The sequence below is a fragment of the Loxodonta africana genome, chromosome 1, assembly GCF_030014295.1.
Source record: "Loxodonta africana isolate mLoxAfr1 chromosome 1, mLoxAfr1.hap2, whole genome shotgun sequence".
Lineage (NCBI taxonomy): Eukaryota > Metazoa > Chordata > Mammalia > Proboscidea > Elephantidae > Loxodonta > Loxodonta africana.
Window position 1 is genome coordinate 130,345,924 of NC_087342.1, and position 24,796 is coordinate 130,370,719.

General features: G+C 37.6%; 1 protein-coding gene across 1 annotated transcript in view; it reads left to right on the forward strand.

Moving 5' to 3' along the window:
* ADGRB3 (adhesion G protein-coupled receptor B3) overlaps positions 1-24,796 on the forward strand; it is a 795,310-nt gene that overhangs the window by 427,773 nt on the left and 342,741 nt on the right. The window contains exons 12-13 of the mRNA XM_023544583.2: positions 13,214-13,363; positions 14,456-14,531. Coding sequence (XP_023400351.1) covers positions 13,214-13,363; positions 14,456-14,531 — 226 coding nt within the window. The remainder of the gene's footprint in view (positions 1-13,213; positions 13,364-14,455; positions 14,532-24,796) is intronic.

Sequence of the window (24,796 nt, forward strand, 5' to 3'; positions counted from 1 at the left end):
CAAGTTGATTCAGAATCATGGCGACCCTGTAGGACAGAGTAGGACTCCCCACAGGATTTCTAAAGTTATAAATCTTTACGGAAACAGACTGCCACATCTTTTTCCTGTGGCACAGCTTTGGATTTGGACTGCCAACCTTTCAGGTAGCAGCCCAGTGCTTAACCACTGCGTCAACAGGGCTCATGTTTCTAGATAGAGAGTAAACATCCTATGGTAGAAAAGACCTGTGTGGCTTGATCAGAGTCAGTAAACGAGACAGCCATGTATAATGTGACTGCAGAGACAAACAGAAGCCAAGCCAAGTAGGGCATGCAGGCCATGGAATAAGATTTAATTTTTATTCTAAGAGCATTCGCCAGCCATTGAATTATTTCAAATAAAGGAACAGCATAATCTGATTTATATTTTTAAAAGATCACTCTGGTATCTGAGAGAAAAAGGAATTGAGGGGACTAAAGTAGAATCAAGAAGGCCAGTCAGGTAGCTCTTGAATTAGTCCAGGTGAGACATGCTAGTGGCTTCCATTGTCTAATGGAGATGGTGGGAAGTTTGGGGATTTAAGACACATTTTATGTGTTGATGGTCAAGTTGTAGGAAATGAGGAAAAACCAGAAGTAAAAATGACTCACAGGTTTTTGGCTTGGTCACGGTAGAATTTTCTAGTAAATTGGGGAAAGACTTGGGAAGAAAGTGCTTTGGTAAGGGAAAATCTGTGGCCCTGCCTAATATTTGTTGACTTAAAGAACTATTTACTATTACTATTGCTCATGTAATGCAATTTTTTATGATTAAATACCATATTTTCTTGCCCTAACCATTCATTTCTGTACTGTTCATGGCTGCATTCACACTATAATGGCCAAGTCGAGTAGTTGCAACCAAGAATGAGTGGCCCGCAAAGCTGAAAATATTTACTGTTTGGTCCTTTACAGAAAAAGTTTGCAACCCTTGATTTTGAGCATAGCCTCAGCCTAATTTTAGAGTGTAATCTTCATTTTTTTTTTTTTTTAACCCAATGGCCCTTCTTCATTCTCCATAATCTTTATAAAGCTTTGACTGTGTAAAGCCATTCTCTCATTATGGAAATACATCTCTCCATTTTTTAGTTAGTTTCGTATTCTGGTTTTCTACCCCCTTCTCTCTGTTCATTTAATTTTGATTTTTCTCTTCACCTTTTCTTGTTGAATTATCTTCACCCTCTAAAAGTAGGCCTTTCCTAAGCTAAATATCTCACCTTTCTGTCATCTCCTCAATACCTACATAACTCACCATCTCACATCTTTCAAGTGTCTGCAAAAGTGCCACCTTTTAGAGAAACCTTCCCTCTTTAGCATAGCCTCCCAGCCACACTCATCGTTCTGTATCATGCCATTTATCACCAGCAATATTCCACCTGGTTTTGTTTGTTTCTTCGTTGTCTGTCACACCAACAAGAAGCATGTCAGCCCCATGAGGGCAAGGACTTAGACTGTTTCGTTCACTGGTGTATTCCCAGTGCCTAGAACTGTGCTGGACATATAATAGGTACACAGCTAATGTTTGTTGAGTGAATGTATCTGTCCATTATATTTTCCCCTTAGGAAAATATATTATCAACTACTTCCAGTGAGAAAATATCCAATGTATATCTCCATATTCTAAATTTGATTGTTCTCTGGATTTATTAGTCTACAATTTCATTTTCAGTCCTTTCTCTTACTGCTTCTCTACCTAAACTCTATGCCCTAGAAATATAGTTATTAGCTATTTCCCTAAGATACCTTAGGTTTCCTTGTCTCATACCTTTGCTCATGTCATTCTTCCTATCTCGAATGGCCTTCCTTTTTTCTTCCCTTCTGGAACACTCCAGGCCCTGTCCAGCCTCTAGATCTGCAGAAGCTATTTCCTCTTCCCTCAGCTCATACTCATCTGTCAGATCACAGCACTGACAATACCACCTCAGTGAAGCTTTTTTGGCCAACTGATCATGCTCCATCTCATCAGTCATTTTCTTCATTAAAAAACCCATTGCCATCGAGTCAATTCTAACTCATAATTCATGACACCCATCAAACTCTGGAATCATCTGAATTACTTACTGACCAGTTGTGCATATTCCCCCAGTGGACTGTCAGTTCTTTAAGGACAAAAACTTTTTGTCTCTTGTTTATTTGCTACATCCTTAGTGCTCGGATAGTGCTTGGAACACTCTGGGTGCTCAATAAAGGTTTGTTAGGTGAATGAATTTCCTGATTAATCACTTCAGTTTGTAATGATCTCTTTTCTGTCCTCAAGCCATAGCACTTTCCATTGTTTCTGCTCTTCTGAGAATGGATCATTCACTACCTTGTGCAGTCCCTCGTATCGCTGCCTTCAGTTGTCATTTCCGGCCTGCATTGATGCCTAACTCCTCATATGCTCCTGACTTATTTTTCTAGTAAGGTTTTAAATCAAAGCATCAAAAATTATATATTTTCTAATAATCACACACATATAGTTAATAATGCTGCATATATAAAAACCCTCATTTTTTAATGGTTGGTTGATTTTCATTTGATTCTTTTTCCTGCAGGATTTCTGTTCTGTAATTTCACTAGTTAGGGGAAACTAATTTCCTAATGTATTTTCTACATTGATTTTTATTTTTAATATTCAGGTATATCTGCACAAATGACTCCCATATCACTTTCTTTAAATTCATGTTAGGTGTAAAATCATGAATTATTTGTGTAGAGAAGATGAATATTTATAATTGCTTATTTCTAAAAGGCCACAAAACATATCCTTTTTGGAAATGGAAAGGAAATTGGTGTGATCACTTTAAATTTTCTCACTATATTCTGTGCATCATAGAAAGAATAAGATAGAAAGAACATGTAATAAATATTAGGATAAATGCAGAAACTAAGATGCTTTTAGAATATAAGAAAACACTGTCATATTCAAAAGTAGTTCTTACAAAATATTTCTAAACCAGGACTTGTCAAGTTTTCTGTGAAGAGCCAGATAATAAATATATGAGGGTTTGTGGGCCATGCGATCTCTGCAGCAACTACTCAGCTCAGCCACTGTAGCACAAATGCAGCTGTAAACAGTATGTAAACAAATGGACATGGCTGTGTTCCTATAAAATTTTATTTATCGACACTGAAACTTGAATTTCATACTATGTTTACATATCAAGAAATATTATCATTTTGATTTTCAGCTGTTTAAAAATGTGGAAAATATTAATTTGCAGACCACACAAAAACAGGTGCTGGGACAGGTTTGGCCTGCAGATTGTAGCTTGCTAACCTCCAATTGAGATAAATCAGCTTAAACAAAAGTCATGTGCATGGCATTGGAGGGACTGTGTGCATCATCGTTATTAAATACCGCGGGAATGGGAAGGACCAGAGAGGAAGCTTAGGGAGTCCTCTGAAGAGAGCACAAAAGTCTGGCAGAAAGACCATGAGCAGAAATCACATATGTGCCCTGCTGCCAAAAGGCTCCCAGACTTTGAAATAGCTGGTGGATAAATAATGCTAATAATAAGAATTTGAAGCTGATAACTCACAAATAATTTATAAGTTTTTCAGTTTTGACTCTGAAAAGGAGTATGCAAATGGTTAGTTATTTAGAGTTATTAAAATCATCATTATTAAATAACTGCTCAAATCATTATGCTATTAAAGATTTAACAAGTTAAAAAAAATTACTTTCTTGACTGCCTACCTTGTTTGTCTAACTTTTAAAATCAGAGGATCCTGCTTTTCTTCTAAACAACTTGTGATCTCCTGATGGGAAAAATGTTTCTCATCTAAATTTCCATGTGAAACTCCCAGGACTTGGGGATTCTAAACTATGTAACAGCAATGGTGAAGACAGAGCTGATGGAAGCAACTGTCAGAGCTCTGGGGTCCTTACAGATGCCCCTACCTTCCTGCTTTGTTAACTGGGAGGCGATGGCTACATGCTACTCTCCAGCCATCCTGTTCTTTCTCTGTGGCCATCAACCTTCCACCCCCAGCCACTGGCTTTGGAAAAGGAGACAGAGTAGATAAGGGAACCAGAGTGGAGAAGAGAGCAACTAAAAATCTGTTCTGTCTGAATGCTTGAATATTTTCTTTAGACCACCATTGCAGAATCCTAAAATGTGATTTTTCATAGAGATGTTAGAACATAAAGATTACGTTGGACTAATTAAAGTGTGTACATGCACCTGTATCTCCTTTTGATAACCACCATTCTTGAGTGGCATCTAGTTTTGATCTTCTGATAGAGATGTGAGATAGTTTTATTTCCTCAGATTAAATATTTACATCTTTTAAATTTCATACAAAGATATTTCAGTAGAACGAAGTAAATTTGCTGTTAAGTAAAATCAAAGCTGCACCAGGTGGGCAAAATAATGGACTTTTGAGTAGGCAAACCGGAACTTGAATGACATTACCACTTATGACTTGTTTGATCTTGGGGAAGTGACTTAAATAGAGTCTCTGCTTCCTCACTTGCAAAATGAGAACACTGATAATAAGGACGAAGATACTGATAATAACAATAACCATATACGGTTGTTTTGAGTATTAAATAAGATGTCATTCATAAATCACCTGGCCAAGTGCTATGCTAAGAACGATGCCTGGCAAAGAGAAGGCATTTAAAAATACTTGTTGAATGCATTAAAAATTGAATGAAGAATGCTGAGGTCATAGCAAGACCACGATAAATGTCATCTATCTTTCTGTCCCCACCCAGATGCAATCAATATTTTACAAAGCATTTACCACTGGTTTTATATATATATATCTCTCTCATATATATTATACCATATATATACTGTATATATATATACCATATATATATTATACCATATATATACTGTATATATATACCATATATATATTATACCATATATATATATATTGTATATATATAGCACTTTATATGTATATATATATATATATATACACACACACACTATATGGTATATATATATATGGTATAATATAAACATAATAATCATCGCTTTTTAAACCACCAGATGCCAGAGGTCCCACTACGTGTAGGTCCAGCACAGCCCCTACGTTCTTGCTGTGGGCACATGAAAGATGAATCACTGCTTTCTAACACACTGAGGAAATATATCGTTTCCTCCCATATTTTTCTTCCTGAATTTCAAAACGGTGTGCTTGACCATCTAGTAATATTGAGTGATGTTTTTCACCAGCAATTCCTTTTTGATAACTGGGCAATTTTCTAATATTGATGAGTCCAGACCCCATTTGTAAGTTGGTTCCCTCTGGATCAACATGAAAAATGATGCAAACTTTAAACATATCAGAAACATCAATATTAGGAAACAATGGAAAGAGGGAAGGTTTTAAGGCAGCTCAAACTTCTCCTGTGTTGCCTACATGTTTGTTTATGATTATGAGGCACCGTTGTTTGGGTGCTTCCTCTAATTATTTTCACTGAGTGCTGTAGAACGTGAAGCACAGCGTTTAACACAAAAGCCACTGCTGAAAAGCCAGTCTTTGTAAGCTCTCTTCTCATTTTGCGGTCTTGGCTCTAATGGAAATACTGTACTTGTCGTCCGTGATGCAGTGATTCCCTTACTCTACTGAGGCAATAGATTTTTTCATCTGGCAGAATTTATCTGGAGAGAGGGGCAGGGGAAGAAACATCACTGAGCAAAAAGGATCCCTTACCCAACTCCCAAGCTGGTACATTTAAGTATTAAAGGATGAGCTCTATTTAAGTTCCATCCCTACCTTTGATTGTCTGAATATATCCAACATAAAGCTTTGAATGGAAAACCTGGTGGCATAGTGGTTAAGTGCTACAGCTGCTAACCAAAAGGCTGGCAGTTCAAATCCACCAGGTGCTCTTTGGGAACTCTCTGGGGCAGTTCTACTCTGTCCTATAGGGTCGCTATGAGTCGGAATCGAGTCGATGGCAGTGGGTTTGGTTTTTTTGGTTTAAAGCTTTGAACATGTAATCTCATACCTAAGGTCACTGAAGGACAACCAAAAACAATAATAACTGGATGTAAAATTCAGATGCTTTATCATAACATGAAGCACGCTATAAGGTGTTTCCCTTGGACCCAATTATGGGAGAACTTGCTGAAAAAATAGCCAACTCTCACATTGTATCGCTCATGTGCAAGACACTAAGTGCACATTGTATCACTCACATGCCAGACACTCACCACTTGAAATATAGTAACGGTTTAGTACTCCAGCACCCCAATGAGACAGACAATGACTGTTGTCCCCATTATAGAAGAGGAAACTGAGACACAGAGAGGCTAGGCAACTTGCCCAGGGCCCCGCAGTTTATAAATTGAACATATAATTTATCTTCTAAACTGAGATTTTGAGAGGGAAATGAGATGCTATTAATAAATGTACAAAACAGCAGGGGTAACCTGGGATTGTCCTGAGAAAACTAGGATGTAGTTACCCTAAAAAAATCAAGGATTTGAATCCAGGCACCAGACTGAGTCCACAAGTAAACCACTCTAGTAGACCATTGTATTCCATTATTGGCCTCATTCATTTCCCCAGCATTTATCCATGTACTCATACTGTCTTGCGCTCTAGTCTTTTCTTTCTACGTGCCTTCCATTCCTCTCATTTTGCAATGTTGTATCAAATTAACTAACTCCGACCTGTATGTGAAGCATTGACAGTACAAGAATGGATACAGAGGTCTTATTCTCCAGGAGTTCAATAAGAGCAAAGGCCTAAAATCTCATGACTTCCCTTAGGAACAAGGTTAGAAGCACCACCTTGCTTTGATGAACCGAAGGAGGGCTCCATGGTTACCAAGTCAAACATCTCATGTACTTTTAGGCCCAGCTGTGAAAATGTCCATATACTTTCTGATGAGCAAAATCCTATACTGAACCGGAGTCCTGTGAAGCTGGGCCAGTATCAGACATGGTGCTCTCAAACAGATTTTATGCTGCAAATCCAAATTCAAAATGAAAGTATTAAAATTACAAAATGAAGGTACAGCTGGTTTTGCTCCAGGGTTTATCAGTGATGAGTCACCTGTTTTTATTGCATAAGAAATCAAATCTAGTGTTGTAATGAAAACATGATACAGTGAATTTAGAATAATTCTTGGAGCATTCGAGATGTGCCTATTTGTTCAGGGACACTGTGTCCTTTGAGGTTTCCTCTAAGCAGTGTAATTTTCTGTAAGAAAGATGCTTTCTCATTTTTTTGAGAAAAGATGCCCCATCATCTAAACACCCACAATGACTGGTTTCTATGCAGCAATTATTGCAGAAGCAAGGTATGTAGATTGTACATTTATGCTTCGCGTTAAGTTCCTTTGTCAACGCTGGGCACACATTTATTCTAGCTGTAGTTTAAGGCATTTATTTTTGAATCTTAGCTCTTCGGTATTCACTTAATGTATGAGTTTCCCATTTGCCTAAAGATTATAACTGTAACTAATTTTTACCTAAAGGTTTTAGGCAAACTCAGTGAATAGGGAAGAGATTAGGAACCAGTCCCAGTGTCTGGTATAGGGACTGAAGGACAGAAGAAATAAAAGCTGTTCTTAAAATATGTTTGCTGTATGGAAATAGGTTTTCTTGTTAATCACTCAGGTCATGAAGAACTACAGTGTCATCTTAAGCTTCTGCTTTGTTGGTTCAAGGTAAAGATTTTTATAATTTTAATTTACTTATTTTTTATTGTGTCTTAAGTGAAAGTGTACACTTCAAGTTAGTTTCTCATACAAAAACTTATATACACATTGTTATGTGACCCTAGTTGCTCTCCCTATGATGTGTGTCCACCCCGACTTTCCTGTGTCCATTCAACCAGCTCCTGTCCCTTTCTGCTTTCTCATCTTGCCTCCCGGCAGAAGCTGCCCATTTAGTCTCATGTATCTACTTGAACTAAGAAGCACCGTCTTCACAAGTATCATTTTATGTCTTACAGTCCAGTCTAATCTTTGCCTGAAGAGTTGGCTTCGGGAATGGTTTCAGTTCTGGGCTAACAAAGAGTTCGGAGGCCATGTCTTCTGGGGCCCCTCCAGTCTCATTCAGACCATTAAATCTGGTCTTTTTTTTACTAGAATTTGAGTTCTGCACTCCACTTTTCTCCTCCTCTGTCGGGGACTCGTAGTTGTGTTCCCTGTCAGTTGGTGGTAGCTAGGCACCATCTAGTTCTTCCTAATTTTGCCATCATAGCAAAGACTGAGAGACAGTTTTGCTGGATTTATAATTCTTGGCTGGTGATTTTTTTTTTTTTTTTCATCAAGGCTTTGTATATGTCATCCCATTGCCTTCTTGCGTGGTTTCTGCTGAGTAGTCAGAGTTTAGTCTTATTGACTCTCCTTTGTAGACGACTTTTTTTTTTTTTTATCCCTAGCCACTCTTAAAATTCTCTCTTTATCTTTGGTTTTGGCAAGTTTGATTATAACATGTCTTGGTGACTTTCCTTTGTGACCTACCTTGTGTGGGGTTTGATGAGCATCTTGGATAGCTGTCTTCTCACCTCTCAGGATTTCAGGGATTTTTCTGCCAACAAATCCTCAACAATTCTCTCTGCACTTTCTGTTATCCCTCCCCCGCCCCCTGCCCCTGTTCTGGTACTCCAATCACTCATAGGTTATTCCTCTTGATAAAGTCCCACGTAATTCTTAGTGTTTCTTCATTTTTTTAAATTCTTTTATCTGATTTTTCCTGAAATAAGTTGGTGTCAAATGCTTTATCCTCAGTCTCACTAATTCTGACTTCCATTGCCTCAATTCTGCTCCTACGACTTTCTATTGAGTTTCTAATTCTGAAATTTTATTGTTAATCTTCTGGATTTCTGTTTGCTGTCTCTCTATGGATTCTTGCAGCCTGCTAAATTTGTCAGTGTGCTCCTCTGTACTCTTAAATTCCTCTATTGCTTTGTCAGTGTGTTCCTTGGCTTGTTTTGCATTTTGCCCGATCTCTTGAAGTTAGGCTTCAGGTATATACCCTACAGTACTGTGCTAATGAGGGCCTATGCTGTTGAAATGGGCCTACACAGGTCTATGCAGGGGTGAAAGGCATTCAAAGTCCACAGACCCCTTATACCTGTGTCTAGGCAAAGGAGCTATACCTGCCCTGAGTTCCTGGTTTAGGGGAGCTGACAGATTATTTTTTCTGTTTGTTAATTTGTTCCCACTCCCAGGCCAAGAGAATGGGTCAGGGTGCCTGATGGGCCCTACTTTAGACACAGGGGAAGCAGCAATTGGCAATCTCTGAAGCTGGCCTAGGACCTTGTGCAGAGTGGGGAGGGTGCAGGGAGGGAAGTTCTTCCCAAAGAGGGTGTTTTTTGATACGTGTGGTAGTTTGGACGCATGTACTTATCTTTTGCCAGTTGAGGGCCACTTCTCACTGGCTCTGGAGGGTTAAGCAGACTCTACACTGCTCAGCCTCTCCCAGTGTGGAAGATGTGTCCTGAACACTACTGCTTTCCTCACCGTGCACAGCCAATCCAGCCTGCAGGGTACTGGTTCCCGCCAGGTCAGGTCTGGCAACTCCTCCTTGCTTCTGAACCATCTCTCCCTCCTCCTGCCACTCAGTCTGATTCCTCAACTTTGCCTTTGATTTTCAGGACTCATAGATTGTCATATATAATCGATTCACTTGTTTTTTCAAGCCTTTGTTGTAAGAGGGACCTTAGGTAGCATCTGACTACTTGGCCATCTTGTCTCGCCTCCCTCGATTTTTATAATTTTAAATACGTCACATTTTAAAGACTATGTATATTGATAGTTTGAAGGATAGCATTTGAATCCCATCAATCTATGAAGTCATGTCTTTTTATAATGGATTTACTGAAAATATCTTACATTAATAATTGCGTTCCTGGTATAATGAATAAATATTTGTTTTTCTGCATTCCCTAAAGACTGCAATTTAAATGATGTTGTTGTACAAATAGGATAGTGATCCTAATTTATTTTTATATTCTTTTAATCTGAATTATGTTCAAAAGTAAAATCTAATCTATGTAGTCATAATTTAATAGTCAATGTACCACTGATTGAAGAATGAATATGTTTCATAGAGTGAGATATGTGCATATAAATGGTATCATTTTCATGTATTTCAGAATATGGTGTTAGTCTCTAACAGTTATTCAGGATAAAGTAACATGTAGTCAGTATAGGACATCCCTCCTCCATTTATTATTCCTCCTTTTTGCTTTGTTTCTTTGTTTTTCTATCTAAAGTATATAGAAACAGAAGAATTATTAAACATCAAGGTCCAATAATCGATTTTATTTTCCTTTATAATAGAAGCCAGTTGTGTGACAGTCAGAAAACTTATATTTCTTTAAATCAGTTTATAGAGCAGAGAGGTGAAAGGAATTTGTTCTAGACTCCAGGATGACCAAAGTTAGAGTCAATGAATTTTGAAGTGGATGAGCTTAGTTTTACATGTTGAATAAAGCTTAGAGGACTCTTCAGAAAGAATGTGTTGCTAATGTACTGACCTGTCCATCTATATGCAGTGGAGGATTTGGACCTTATAGGACACGTAAACTGGGTTATTTGTGCACAGCAAAGAGTTTATTGTTTTAAAAATAAAAGAAATTAAAATAATTAGAGCTGCTATCCAAAACCAGCATTTAATATTGATAACTTCTTTATAAATTCTAGTCGCAGTAGTAGTAGCATCATCAGAACTAACCTGTCTAATTTTAGGGAGGATAATGTGAATCAGGAGCCCTGGTGGCACAGTGGTTTAACTTTCAGCTGCTAAACTAAAGGTTGGCAGTTCGAATTCAGCTACTGCTCCTTGGAAACCCTATGGGACAGTTTTACTCTGTCCTATAGGGTCTCTCTGAGTCAGAATTGACTCGACAGCAAGGGGTTTGGTTTTGGTTTATAAGAATCAAGGCTGATGCCTAAGAGGTAAAGGTCAGACATACCTCCACCCACAACCTTTTTAATAGCCCTGGCACCAGCCGTTCGCCACACAGCACTCTCTATTTCTCTGCTGGGTTTGGTAATCTGTTGCAGTGGCCACACAGAACTCACAGACCATGCTTACAGTTAAGTGGTTTATTAAAGAAGCAACAGGATACAACTTGGGATCAGGATCAACAGGCTACAGCTCAGAATCCAGATAAGGAACTATGTAGCCAAAGTCTCCCTTCTTCAGCACAGAATAGCGTCCTCAGGTCCACTTAGCTGTGCAGGCTTCTTCTCAGTCCCCTCAGGACAGGCCTCCTCTTAGCCTCCTGAGGACAGATCTCCTCTCAGCCGCCTCAGAAGAAGTTCCTCTTGGTCCTGCTATCTGTCACTTCTAACTATGCTGCTGTGTTCCTTCTGGGCCTATCTCTGCTGGCCCTGACACAGAGGCCTTTCTGGGCCTCTCGCTGTCTTCAGTGTTACAGCCCTTGACCCATGTTACGGCTCTTTTAAGATGTTCTTTGTCTTCTGTCTCTCTGCTTCATCTCTCTTCCTTCTTCCTTCTGCTTCTCTTCCTGCTTCTTTCTGTCTCTTCCTGCTCCTTCTGCTTCTGAAACCTCTGTGAGGTTGGCTGCTTATATCTACAAAAGCCTTGTCAATTTCAAGGCATGGCCACCCACCAAGACCACAAACTGACCAATCCCCTCTCAGTAGCTCACAGACACTTCCTTTGCATAGTCGGCTACAGACATTTCATTTGCAGAGTCTCTAGTCACTTCATTTGCCTAGTCTACTGACCAATTACTGCCAGGTGCATACCAGTCACGGAGCGGACTGCAGCCCAGGGCCAAGCAAAAAGTATCAAGCCATCCTGGTTTACAGCTTACCCAGGAGATGTCAGTCAACCTGGACAAAAGTAACAAACACTCTGGGGTAGAAAACTAGGACGAAGGTAATTCCTCAGAGCTTAGGGGAAAAAAATCTCTCAAGCTGTTTTTCCAAAGAACCAAGGCAAAAGGCCACATAAATGAATTCATTTGACCCAGCACCTTCTTTCCTTGAACATTTAGTTGTGAAATACTTTTTTTAAGCTTAGCATGTCAAATTACAGGCCAATTGAAATTCAGTTCTATGCTGATAATGGATGTGTATAACAGCCTGAAAGAGCTTTAATAAAGTACAATTTCACTTATATGACGCAATAATATATTACCGGCCCAATTTGGAACTATGCTAGTGGTGCAGTAATACATTTATACAACTAATATTCTTAATTTTCATCCTCTCTTGTGTTAAATTACAGCTTCCTTTAAGATTAAATCTACTTTTGAGCCTAATGGTTTCTTACTTTAATTCTCCTATTCTGATAGCTTTTACATTTTTCCTCATCTTTCTGTTTAAATCCTCTGTGAGATACTTGTAAATTTTCATGAGGAGCAAGTAAGAAACTATGTAAAAGTCATACAAATTACACCTCTTATCGAAAATATGTATGACCTATAAGTGCTTAAGTATTTATCATAATATTACTACATTAGTGTAATAATATATATATTATAAAATATATATATTCAGGCATCACCAAACGTCATTCATGAATTTTCTCAATGTATATTAAAATTTTTCCAGTTGGTAGTGACACAATTCACCATTCACATACATACATTAATTACATTCACTTGCAGGGAGAAGTTTGAAGAATTGTTTATTATTATTACCTATTTGATGAATGCTTCTACATATAATATTGAATCTGTGGTTATAGCATTATCAGTGCTTTATTACTTGGATTCGTACTATCCTGTCTCTCAAAGCAATGTGGTTTTGTTCTCCATGTCTTTATGGTGTCCCATGTAATCAATGAAAAATTTGTGCCTAGTACAACATTCGGATGTAAATGCAGAACATTTGTTCTGAAGACAGAGCTCATATTTAAATACAAATTTCAGTCTAGTAATCAGGTGTTGTGATCAAAATATTTGACAAATAATACAGTATGGTCTGCTAACAGTTGGAATGGAGGCCAGCCATGAACAACCAGTATGGTGGTACTTGTCCTCTCAGAATATCCACCATGCTCTTAACCATCATTGTATGATTCATGCTGCCAATAACACAAAACCTAGATTGATAAGTGAAAGAATCAACAAATTTAATGAAAAATATTAAGAATCATAAGAGAGAAGTCTGCTGCGTGGCTCTGATAAATATAATTTTGACTTGAAATTTTATTTTTTAATGTACATTAAGACTTAATTTGATCTACAGTGATTATACCAGGAAGTAAAACAAGATTTTATTTGACATGGTTTTTGTTTTGTTTTTTTTGTAGTGGCTAGCATTCAGAAGCTTCCTGCAGCCTCTGTTCTAACAGACATCAATTTCCCAATGAAAGGACGGAAGGGAATGGTTGACTGGGCAAGAAATTCAGAAGATAGAGTGGTGATTCCAAAAAGCATTTTCACTCCTCTGTCATCAAAAGGTAAATATGTGAAATGATTTGAGCTTTGAACAAAACATTTTCTGATAAGATCGTTTAATGAGATGCTACATGTAAATATCTATACATTAAATGGTTTAGAAACAGTCCACAATCATGATTCTAAACTAATTTTGTAAATATAGAGAACTTACAGTTAGTCTTTACATCTCTGAATTTACTGAAGGAAAGGATCTATTAAATTGGCACACACATACACACACACACACAATTCAAGTGCTAATTATAGACCTGAGCTTAATGTAGTCAAGTTTCAGTATTGACAATTTTATTCCAGTATAACACCTGGCCTAATATTTTAACTTTAGCTATTAAAAAGCATTGCATTTTCTATGCAAAGTCATTTTATGTGCCTCACATTAAAATCTTCTTTGGCTTGAAGACACTAGTATATAAAAATAAATTCTAAAAAATAATTTTTAAGAACATCTTCAGTAGTTGCTAAAATTAATAAGCATTTTCAAGAGCGATAGTGTGCCCTTAATTCTTACCTTGGAATCCCTGGGGGTAACAAATGGTTAAGCACTCTACTACGTGCTGAATGGTTGGCAGTTCTAATCTACCCAGAGGTACCTTGGAAGATGGGCCTGGCAATCGGCTTCCGAGAGATCACAGCCTTGAAAATCCTATGGAGCAGTTCTACTCTGAAACATATAAGGACATCATAAGTCAGAACTGATTCACTGGCAACTAAAAATGTAACAACAGTTCTTACCTTGGAGATTTTGTCCATGTAACAGTGCTCCAGAAGAGAATTGACTCTCCTTTCCCATATCATTTGGGAATTTAAACTCATTAACTGCAATTAAAGCAGTTTCTTATCTCAGTGTGGTAGAGAAAGGTTACTTCACGATGCAGAACCACAAAAAACACATCTTTTAGAGCCAGCACCTGTGAGGCACATGAGGTGCGCGGCTATCCTTCCCCATGGATGGTTAGGAAGGCTTTTCTTCTCCTTGGCTTCATCTTCACATCAGCAAGTAGTATAATCCCCTTATAATAAGCGGATTACTGTTTTATAAAACAGTATTTTTCTTGCTATTTTGCTAATTTTAAAAAATTTATTCTTTCTAGAATTAGATGAATCATCTGTATTTGTTCTTGGAGCAGTCCTGTACAAAAACTTAGATCTTATTTTGCCCACTTTGAGGTAAGCTACAAAGTAATAAGCTGTTGTAATCTCTGTAAATTATTCTAAAAGTGTGATTATAGTTCATTCTATGAAAATAGTCAAACATGCTTTGCTAATACAAAGGGCTTTTTCTTAAATGAAATAGAAAATACCAATTTAATGAACAGGTTATTAGCATATTACACATTTCAAAAACAACTAGAAAAGACAATTTTGGTGTCTGATTATAGCCCTGCAATTCTTTATAACTAATCATGACTTGCTTTAAGACTGAAAAAAAAAAAAACCCTCAAATCTCTGTACTAGAATGGGCCATTGTAGATTTAATCTTTCTCCCTGTATTTGTAGTTAATGGTGCTGTTCATCAATATTATATGAAACTGAAGGAGTGGCATGATGACTGGGAATATGTGGTTTTTTTCGTCATTTGCACAAGATCTCAATTTGCTGTTAAATAAATTTTCGATTACAGCTACATTAAGAAAAAATGCTCTTGTTCAGTTAGGGAACTATTTTTGAAAGAAATTCATTGATTTCTTCCCTCCCAGGCATTAAAAGAAACAATTACAAACAGTAATTCTACTGCCATTAATTTATTTGTTTTACTATCTTAGCTACTTTACCAAATCTCACTGAAAACATCATTTATGTTTCTTTGGATAGTGATGTCACTCATAATGACCTGTTCCCTCCACACTGTCTCATTTTGGAGGACTGAGACAAAGTTGTATTTTAGTTCAACACAGCCACATTTGCACTTAGTACATACTTACCCCCCAAGAATAAAGCTGCAAGGTTTTAGGGAGGAGAGACTGTGACTGATGCTCACAGTTATACGAGGAACGTAATAGTCTAATAAATAAAAACAATTAGAGTTCAGTGCAGCAGAAAAAGCCTTCCTAAGGAAGTGGCTAGGTTTTCTGCAGCTGCAGTGAGTTGTCATAATCTTCGCAGAAAACATTTCTATGTGAAGCATTTATTATTAGTAGAGTTGGTGAGTCACTGAGAGTCCCTGATGCAAAACAGATTCTCCTTCAACCAGGGAGGTAACTGTGGGGAGGTATAGAGGTTTTTGTTTGTTTGGTTGGTTTTTTAACTCTCTTCTTCTGTGGATGGAATTTGGGCTTCCTGAATTTAGATAAATTTATGTTTAGCTTGGTTTTGCTAACATAAAATTTTTAAAAATGAATAGCTTTACTCCCAAATTTTTTGATGGTTTTATTAGAACACATTGGTGTGTACAGTTATTTTAAAATAAAATTTATTTATAGTTACATTGCCTGTACCTTGGCTATGATGTTCACTTGAGGAGAGATGTGCAAAAATTTAAAAAGTTTTCAGATACTCCAATTCAGATATTTCCACAGGGGATCATTTATATTAAGCTTATCTTATAAGAATTCTAGACTAGACATTAACTTGAAATCAGGTAAATTAGGTTTCGATTTCAATTTTAACATGACAAGAGTTTTATAAACTTGTCCAGGTCACTGGACATGTTTCTACCTGGACAAGTTTCTGCTTTCAGTCCAGCTTTAAAATAGACACACATTTATGGGCAACATTTACTCTATTTCCCACTGAGAAGTATAGAGAGTGCAAATAAAACATTCAACAAAAGTGCTTTAGATTGTAAATCAGTTTCCCTCCCAGGTGTTTATCAAAGTTGTACTATGATTAATTTCATTTTGTGTAATATCAAAGAACTCATTCACCTGCATAAATGAAGTCAGGTTATTGTAAGTTTCACAAATTTACACAGTTAAGGAAACTGGAAATTTATCTAGGGACATCAGCCTTTAAAAAAAAAAAAAAAACTTTTTTTAAAAATAATTTTTATTGTGCTTTAAGCGAAAGCTTACAAATCAAGTCAGTCTTTCACATATAAACTTATATACACCTTACTACATACTCCCACTTACTCTCCCCCTAATGAGTCAGCCTGCTCCCTCCTTCCAGTCTCTCCTTTCATGACCATTTTGCCAGTTTCTAACTCCCTCTACCCTCCCATCTCCCCTCTAGACAAGAGATGCCAACACAGTCTCAAGTGTCCACCTGATACAAGTAGCTCACTCCTCATCAGCATCTTTCTCCAACCCATTGTCCAGTCCCTTCCATGTCTGATGAGTTGTCTTCAGGAATGGTTCCTGTCCTGGGCCAACATAAAATTTTATTCACTTATCGTTTGAACACTTTTATCATGGCAGAGACAGTGGCCTCTTACAGTTAATAGATAAAGAGTAGAACTATAATTTAATAGATACAGCAGGAAGTATTCAGGACGGTTGGCTCCTAATCCTACCTATGACACAAACAGACTCAGATCAGGCTTGGACAAGCCATTGGCTTTCTTTATTTGTAAAATGCAGGGTCTGAACTCAAAGAATTTTCCTAACTTCAAAAATGTTCTGTTTTTATTTCAGTGAAATTATACAATTTCTGACATATACTCTAAATTGAAGTCCTTAGTAAACTATGTATAAGAATTATGAATATGCATACATATGAAACTCTAATGGCACAGTGGTTAAGAGCTCGGTTGCTAACCAAAAAAAAAAAGGTCAACAGTTCAAATTCACCAGCCACTCCTTAGAAACCCAATGGGGCAGTTCTACTCTGTCCTGTAAAGTCACTATGAGTCAGAATTGACTCGACGGCAGTGGGTTTTTGGTATATGTACTTATAAGGAGCCCTGGTGGTAAGGTGGCTAAAGTTCTTGGCTGCTAACAAAAAGGTTTGGACCCACCAGACACTCCACTGAGGAAGATGTGATAGTCTGCTTCTGTAAAGATTACAACCTTGGAAACCCTATGGAGTGATTCTACTCTGTCCTATAGAGTCACTATGAGTCAGAATCGACTCTATGGCAAAGGCTTTGGTTTTGGATACATACTTATGCTTTCTATATATACATTAATTAGGCAAATGATTACTGGAGAAAACTGCTCTTTCTAGGAAAATTGTACTCACATTTTGTTTCATTGACCAGAAATAACAACGATAGAATGCTCAGTAAATAATAAAGGGCTAAGAAATGTTTGTTGACATAATTAAGTGTCCTTTCTTGATAGAATGTGTCTTATATAATCATTTTTAAAATAAGGTACATAAAAATTTAGTTTTACTATAAAAATATTTTAGGAACAGAGGGAAAAAAACATGTGCCTTGTTATTTGTCTTGCTGTACATGTTTGACTTCATAGATTGAACCAAATAGGAAAGGAAGTATCTCCTTATTACAACATGGAAAAAAAAAGAATATACAAATTTGCTCTATACTAGTCATTTTTTTACCAAATTTTCATGAAATATTTTCCTAAGTGATCATTTTACTAAGCATTTTCTGAAGTTCCTGGGGCCATACACAGAGTAATGTCACGTTTGCTGTTAGGTTTCCAGAAATTTGATATTTTAGCATAATCATTTTCAAAATAATATATTGCATACTTTCCCTCATGGGGACTTTGAAGGAAAACTTGATGTCATGTTTCGAATAGATATAGTTTAGAAGTTTTTCTTTATACAAAGACAGAAATATCTTTGTCATGTTGACTCTTCTGTTTAGATTTGTTCTCTTCCCCTTCCCTAATATGCCTTCAAATAGTCTTCGAGCTGCAATGTTTATGTTACTGTTTGACTTTCTTCCTTTTTTACAGTTAAGTAGACTCAAATTGTCCCTTTAATGGAAGGAAATATGTTCTACTAAACCAAGCCAAACCCAACCCATTGCCAAAAGTCGATTCTGACTCCTAGTGACCCTATAGGACACAGTAGACCTGCCCCATAGAGTTTCCAAGGAGTGGCTGGTGGATTTGAACTGATGACCTTTTGGTTAGCAGCCAAACACTTAACCACTTTGCCACCAGAGCAACTCAAGTTCAAAGTAAATATGTGCTATTCTTAGACTCCCACTTTTATGCTTCTTCAGAATTATTTCTTATAGTTAAAAGTTCTAGAACCATATTAGTGCTGCAAGGCATTTTAAAGGTCTTTGCATCCAGAACTTTCATTTTACAGATGTGAAAACTGAGATCCTCTTGCTTAAAGATCCTTAAGCCAATAATATATGACTAATAGGTGACTGAGTTCTAACCTTAATATATGACTAATAGGTGACTGAGTTCTAACCTAAGTCAAGTCTTTTGTCTATGAAAACCATGACTCATCCACTGTATCTGGCTGTCTTTGTTGACTGCCAGTCTTGATTCCCTTAAGCGATTTAAATGGTGGCTTTCTTCTGTGTCAGTGAGTGGATACACGTGTAGCTTCCACAGAATGTCTTGTAAGGCAGCCACGTATGCATGGGCTGGCTCAGGGAGGACTGGGATCTTCCCAGTGACCCCAGCGTAGGCTTTGGAAGCCAAGACCTTAGGTGCCGCTCTCCCCACCCCCACACAACCACTCTTGGGTCTGAGAGATAAAGACGGTTGATGGTAATGCCTTCCACCCTGGAAACGCAGCTCTGGCCAGAGAATCCTTTGGGGAGGTGAGGCCTCACTTACATCAAGGAATTCACGAACACCCACGCTCTGGCATGCCCAGAAACTGTTGGTGAGAATTTTAACTGGAATGACATTTCTGAAGGCCAGTTTGGCAATATCAAGACACTTTACAAAATGCATTGTCATTGACACAGCAAACAACTTCTAAGAATTTATCTTAAGAAAAAAAAATTTTTTTAATTTATGCTAGTGCACACTCAAGCCAAGGGCTCAAACATCAGTTGTAAACACTCCATTTGCTGATTGGTTTAATAAATTCTGGTTCTAGTTTTGTGGGAAACCAAATTACACCTAAACATATGAGCAAATATGCGATTATCCTGGTAAGACATGAAAAATGTAATCCTGTAAAAAAAAAAAAAAAAAAATTGAATCATATTAGTGTAGCTGTTAACATTCAAGATATTTTACAGAATCTAACTAAAACTATATGCAAATGCACCTGTAGTATTAAAATGCCAGGAAAAATACAGACGAATGCAAAACCACAACCTTCTCATAAGCCCAATAGTAGTTTGAAAATTATCTTCTAAAAATGGAACAAATTTCAATAATGCAAAACCACATGAATTTGCTGTCAAGTGCTCTGACCTAACAAAGATAAATGATGCTGAAATTCCTTCATATTTAGGAAATGGAACTCATTTGTGTTCCTAATATTACAGAAATTAAAGGCAAATGGGAAAAGCAATTGAACTAAATAATATTGGAAATAATAGAAAAACAAAGACATAATCACTTTTATACCAATGCACCCAGAAGGCAATCAGCGTGAAGTAATCAGCTCTCTCAAGAGCACATGCTCTTTAGTTTCAGGCCCTAAACTTCGAACCTTATTTCTTTATTCTGGGTTTGCAATGAGATATTGTAGTTTAGTGACAGTCTATATCTTTTTATAATACCCTATCATGAACACATTAGGAATTACAATTATCCATGGGACAATGAATTTGCAAAACTGTTTTTGTTAGATCCCATCAAGTCTGTTCCGACTCATAGTGACATTATGTATAACAGAATGTAACACTGTCTGGTCCTGTGCCATCCTCACAATCGTTGCTATATTTGAGCCCATTGTTGCAACCACTGTATCAATCCATCTCGTTTAGGGTCTTCCTCTTTTTTGCTGACACTGTCTTTACTATGCATGATGTCCTTCCCCAGGGACCGGTCCCTGCTGATATTATATCGAAAGTACATAAGATGAAGCCTTGCCATCCTCCCTTTTTAGGAGCATTCTGGCTGTGCTTCTCCCAAGACAGATTTGTTTGTTCTTCTGGCAGTCCATGGTATATTCAATATGCTTAGCCAACACTGTAATTCAAAGGCATCAATTCTTTGGTCTTCTTTATTCATTGTCCAGCTTTCTCATGCTTATGAGGGGATTGAAAATATCATGGATTGGGTAAGGTACACTTTAGTCCTCAAGGTAATATCTTTGGCTTTTAACGCTTTAAGAAGGTCTCTCGTAGCAGATTTGCCCAATGCAATATGTAATTTGATTTCTTGACTGCTGCTTCCATGGGGGTTGATTATGGATCCAAGCAGAATGAACTCCTTGAGAATGTCAATCTTTTCTTCATTTATCATAATGTCACTTATTTGTCCAGTTGTGAGAACTTTTGTTTTCTTTATGTTAAGGTGTAATCCATATTGAAGTATGGATTTGATCTTCATCAGTAAGTGCTTCAAATCCTCTTTGCTTTCAGCAAGGAAGGTTGTGTCATCTTCATATTGCCACAGGTTGTTAATGAGTCTTCTTCCAAACCTGATGCCATTTTCTTCTCCATGTTGTCCAGCTTCTTGGATCATTTGTCAGCAAACAGCTTGAATAAGTATGGTGAAAGGATGCAATCCTGACTCATACCTCACAGTATCCCCTTGTTCTTTTCAAATGACTGCCTCTTTGTCTATATACAGGTTCTACATGAGCTTAATTAAGAGTTCTGGAATTCCCATTCTTTGCACTGTTATCCAAAGTTAACTATGATTTACACAGTTGAATGCCTTTGCATAGACAATAAAACACAGGTAAACATCTGTCTTAGTCATCTAGCACTGTTATAACAGAAATACCACAAGTGAATGGCTTTAACAGAGATTTATTCTCTCACAGTCTAGGAGGCTAGAAGTCTGAAGTCAGAGTGCCAACTCCAGAGGAAGGCTTTCTCTCTCTGTTGGCTCTGGGGAAAGTTCTTGTCATCAGTTTTCCTCTGGTCTAGGAACTTCTCAGCATGAGAACCTCAGGTCCAGAAGACACACGTGCTCCTGGCTTTTCTTGCTTGGTGGTAATAAGGTCCCTCTGTTTTTCTGCTTGTTTCTCTCTTTTATATCTCAAAAGAGATTGACTCAAGATACAGCCTAATCTTGTAGATTGCATCATTGATATAACTGCCTCTAATCCTGCCTTATTAACATCATAGAAGTGGGGTTTACAGCACATAGGAAAATCACATCAGATGACAAAATGGTAGACAATCACACAATACTGGGAATCATGGCCTAGCCAAATTGACACACATTTTGGGGGGGACACAATTCAATCCATAACAAATTTTTCTGGTATTCTCTGCTTTCATCCAAGATCCATCTGACATTACAGTGATATCCCGCATTCCGCATACTCTTCTGAATTCAGCTTGAATTTCTGATAGTTTCCTGTCGATGTACTGCTACAGCTGTTTCTAAATTATCTTCAGCAAGATTTTACTTGCATGTGATATTAATGATATTGTTCAACAATTTCTGCATTATGTTGGATCAACTTTGGAATGGACACAAATATGGATCTCTTTCAATCAATTGCCCAAGCAGCCGTAGTCCAAATTTCTTGGCATAGATGAGTGAGTGCTTCCACCATTGCATCCATTTGCTTAAACATCTCCATTGATATTCTGCCAAATCTGAAGCCTTGTTTTTATCAGTGCCTTCAGTGCAGCCTGGACTTCTTCCTCCAATACCGTTGATTCTTGCTCATACGCTGAAATGGTTGAACATAGGCCAGTTCTTTTTGGTACAGTGACTCTGTGTATTTCTCCCATCTTCTTTTGATGCTTCCTGCATTGTTCAATATTTTGCCTATAAAAAATACATAAAACCAAACCTGTTGCCATCGAGTCAATTCTGACTCATAGCATCCCTATATATAGGACAGAGTAGAACTGCCTCATATGGTTTTCAAGGAGCACCTGTTGGATTCAAATTGCCCACCTTTTGGTTAGTAGCCATAGCTCTTAACCACTATACCACCAGGGTTTCCATTTTGCCCATAGAAACCTTCAGTATTTCAACTCGAGGTTTGAATTTTTTCTTCAGTTATTTCAGCTTGAGAAATACCACACGTGTTCTTCCCTTTTGGTATTCTAACTCCAGGTCTTTGTATATTTTGTTATAATACTTTACTTTGTCTTCTCAAGCTGCCCTTTGAAATCTTCTGTTCAGCTCTTTTTTTTTTTTTTTTCCATCATTTCTTCCAGTCACTTTAGCTACTCTTTGTTCAATAGAAAGTTTCAGAGTTTCTTCTGACGTCCATTTTGGTCATTTCTTTCTTTCCTGTCTTTTTAATCACCTTTTGTTTTCTGCATGTATGATGTCCTTGATGTCACCCCACAACTCCTCTGGTCTTCCGTCATTAGTGTTCAACGTGTCAAGTCCATTTTTGAGATGTTCTATAAAGTCAGGTGGAAAATACTCAAGGTCATACTTTGGCTCTCGTGGACTTGTTCTAATTTTCTTCACCTTTAACTTGAACTTGCATATGAGCAATTGATAGTTTGTTCCGCATTCGGTCCCTGGCCTTGTTCTAATTTTCTTCACCTTTAACTTGAACTTGCATATGAGCAATTGATAGTTTGTTCAGCATTCGGCCCCTGGCCTTGTTCTAACTGATGATATTGAGCTTTTCCACCCTCTCTTTCCACAGATGTAGTCGATTTGATTCCTGTGTATTTCATCTGGTGTGGTCCACGTATATAGTCACTGTTTATATTGTTGGAAAAAGGTATTCGCAATGAAGTCATTGGTCTTGCAAAATTCTATCATGTGATCTCCAGCATTGTTTCTATTACCAAGGCCATATTTTCCAGCTACTGATCTTTTTTCTTTCTTCCCAGCTTTTGCATTACAATCACTAGTAATTATCAATGCATCTTGTTTGCATGTTTCATCAATTCTAGAGTGCAGAGTTGGTAAAAATCTTCAATTCCTTCATCTTTGGCATTATAGTTTGGTGCATAAGTTGGAATAAGTGTCATATTCATTGGTCTTTCTTGGAAGCATATGGATGTTATCCTATTACTGACAGTGTCCTATTTCAGGATAGCTGTTGAAATGTCCTTTTTGACAATGAATGTGATGCCATTCCTCTTCAAATCATCATTCCAGGCATAGTACACTATGGGATTGTCTGATTCAAAATGGCCAATACCAGTCCATTTCAGCTCATTGATGTCACTATGAGTCAGAATCGACTTGATGGCAATGGGTTTTTTTAATGCCAAAAATATCGATCTTTAAGCATTCCATTTCGTTTTTGACAACTTCCAATTTTCCTAAATTCACAATTTGTACTTTCACATTCTGATTATTCATGGGTGTTTGCAGCTGTTTCTTCTCATTTTGAGTCATGGCACATCAGCAGATGAAGGTCCCGAAAGCTTTACTCTATCCACGTCATTAAGGTGGTCCCTACTTTGAGGAGGCAGCTCTTCCCCAGTTGTATTTTAAGTGCTTTCCAGCCTGAGGGACTCATCTTCTAGTACTACGTCAGACAATGTTCTGCTGCCATTTGTAAGGTTTTCACCTGCCAATTTTTTTAGAAGTAGATTGCCAGGTCCTTCTTACTAGTCTGCTTAAGTCTGGAAACGCCACTGAAACCTGTCCACCATGGGTGACCCTGCTGGTATTTGAAATACCAGTGACATAGCTTCCAGCATAGAGGCAAGACTTCAGCCACCACAGAACCACAAAGTGACAGATGAGTGGTGAGTAACTAATAGTATTCAAATATTGTAATATATTCAGTGTATTATTTGCAAAAATCTGGACTTACTTCTGCCACACCTTTTGAAAGTGATTTTAAGTCCCTGATCATTCAGCATTTTTGCCACTTTAGATGCTACATCTCTTAGCAAACCTAACCTATAATTCTGGTTAGGTTGCAGAGGTCTAATTAGGTCCAACCCCGCCTTTTAGCAGCCATCAGTTGATTTCCTTTTTAAAAACAACTGAATTTGGCCTAATGATTTTGATGAAGGTCTCAGTTCCCAGAATATATGAAATCACCTATTTTACTTTTTTTTTTTTTGGTGGGGGCTTTCAAATTTGAAGCTGTATGACCTATAATTCTAAAAATGGGAAGCGGCTACTGTTAATTGAATAATTTCTGTTAAACCATTAGCACATTTTTCTTATGTACCTTATCTGGCTGGAATTTATTTGCACCACAAGCGCCACAGCCCCCTCCACTGATGTGTGTTCTGTAACACTGCATTGCATGGTACCATCACTTTTTTTACCCTCCTTGAAGTGCGGCTTATGTGTCCTAAGCACCTTAAGGCTCTTCAAAAATTGTGAAGAATAAGTTGAGTCTCCTTGGAATGAATAACTCCACACACGTTAAAATGTTTTAGAGAGCAGCTAGCACTAATCTCAAGGACAGGAAAGAACTTTATGACTTTAGTCATGAAATTCATTTGGCTGTAAGATCTGCTTTCCTAGCCATGAACACAAACATGTACCCAGACAGGAAGTGCTAGTACATTGCAAAGCCTGACACGGCAT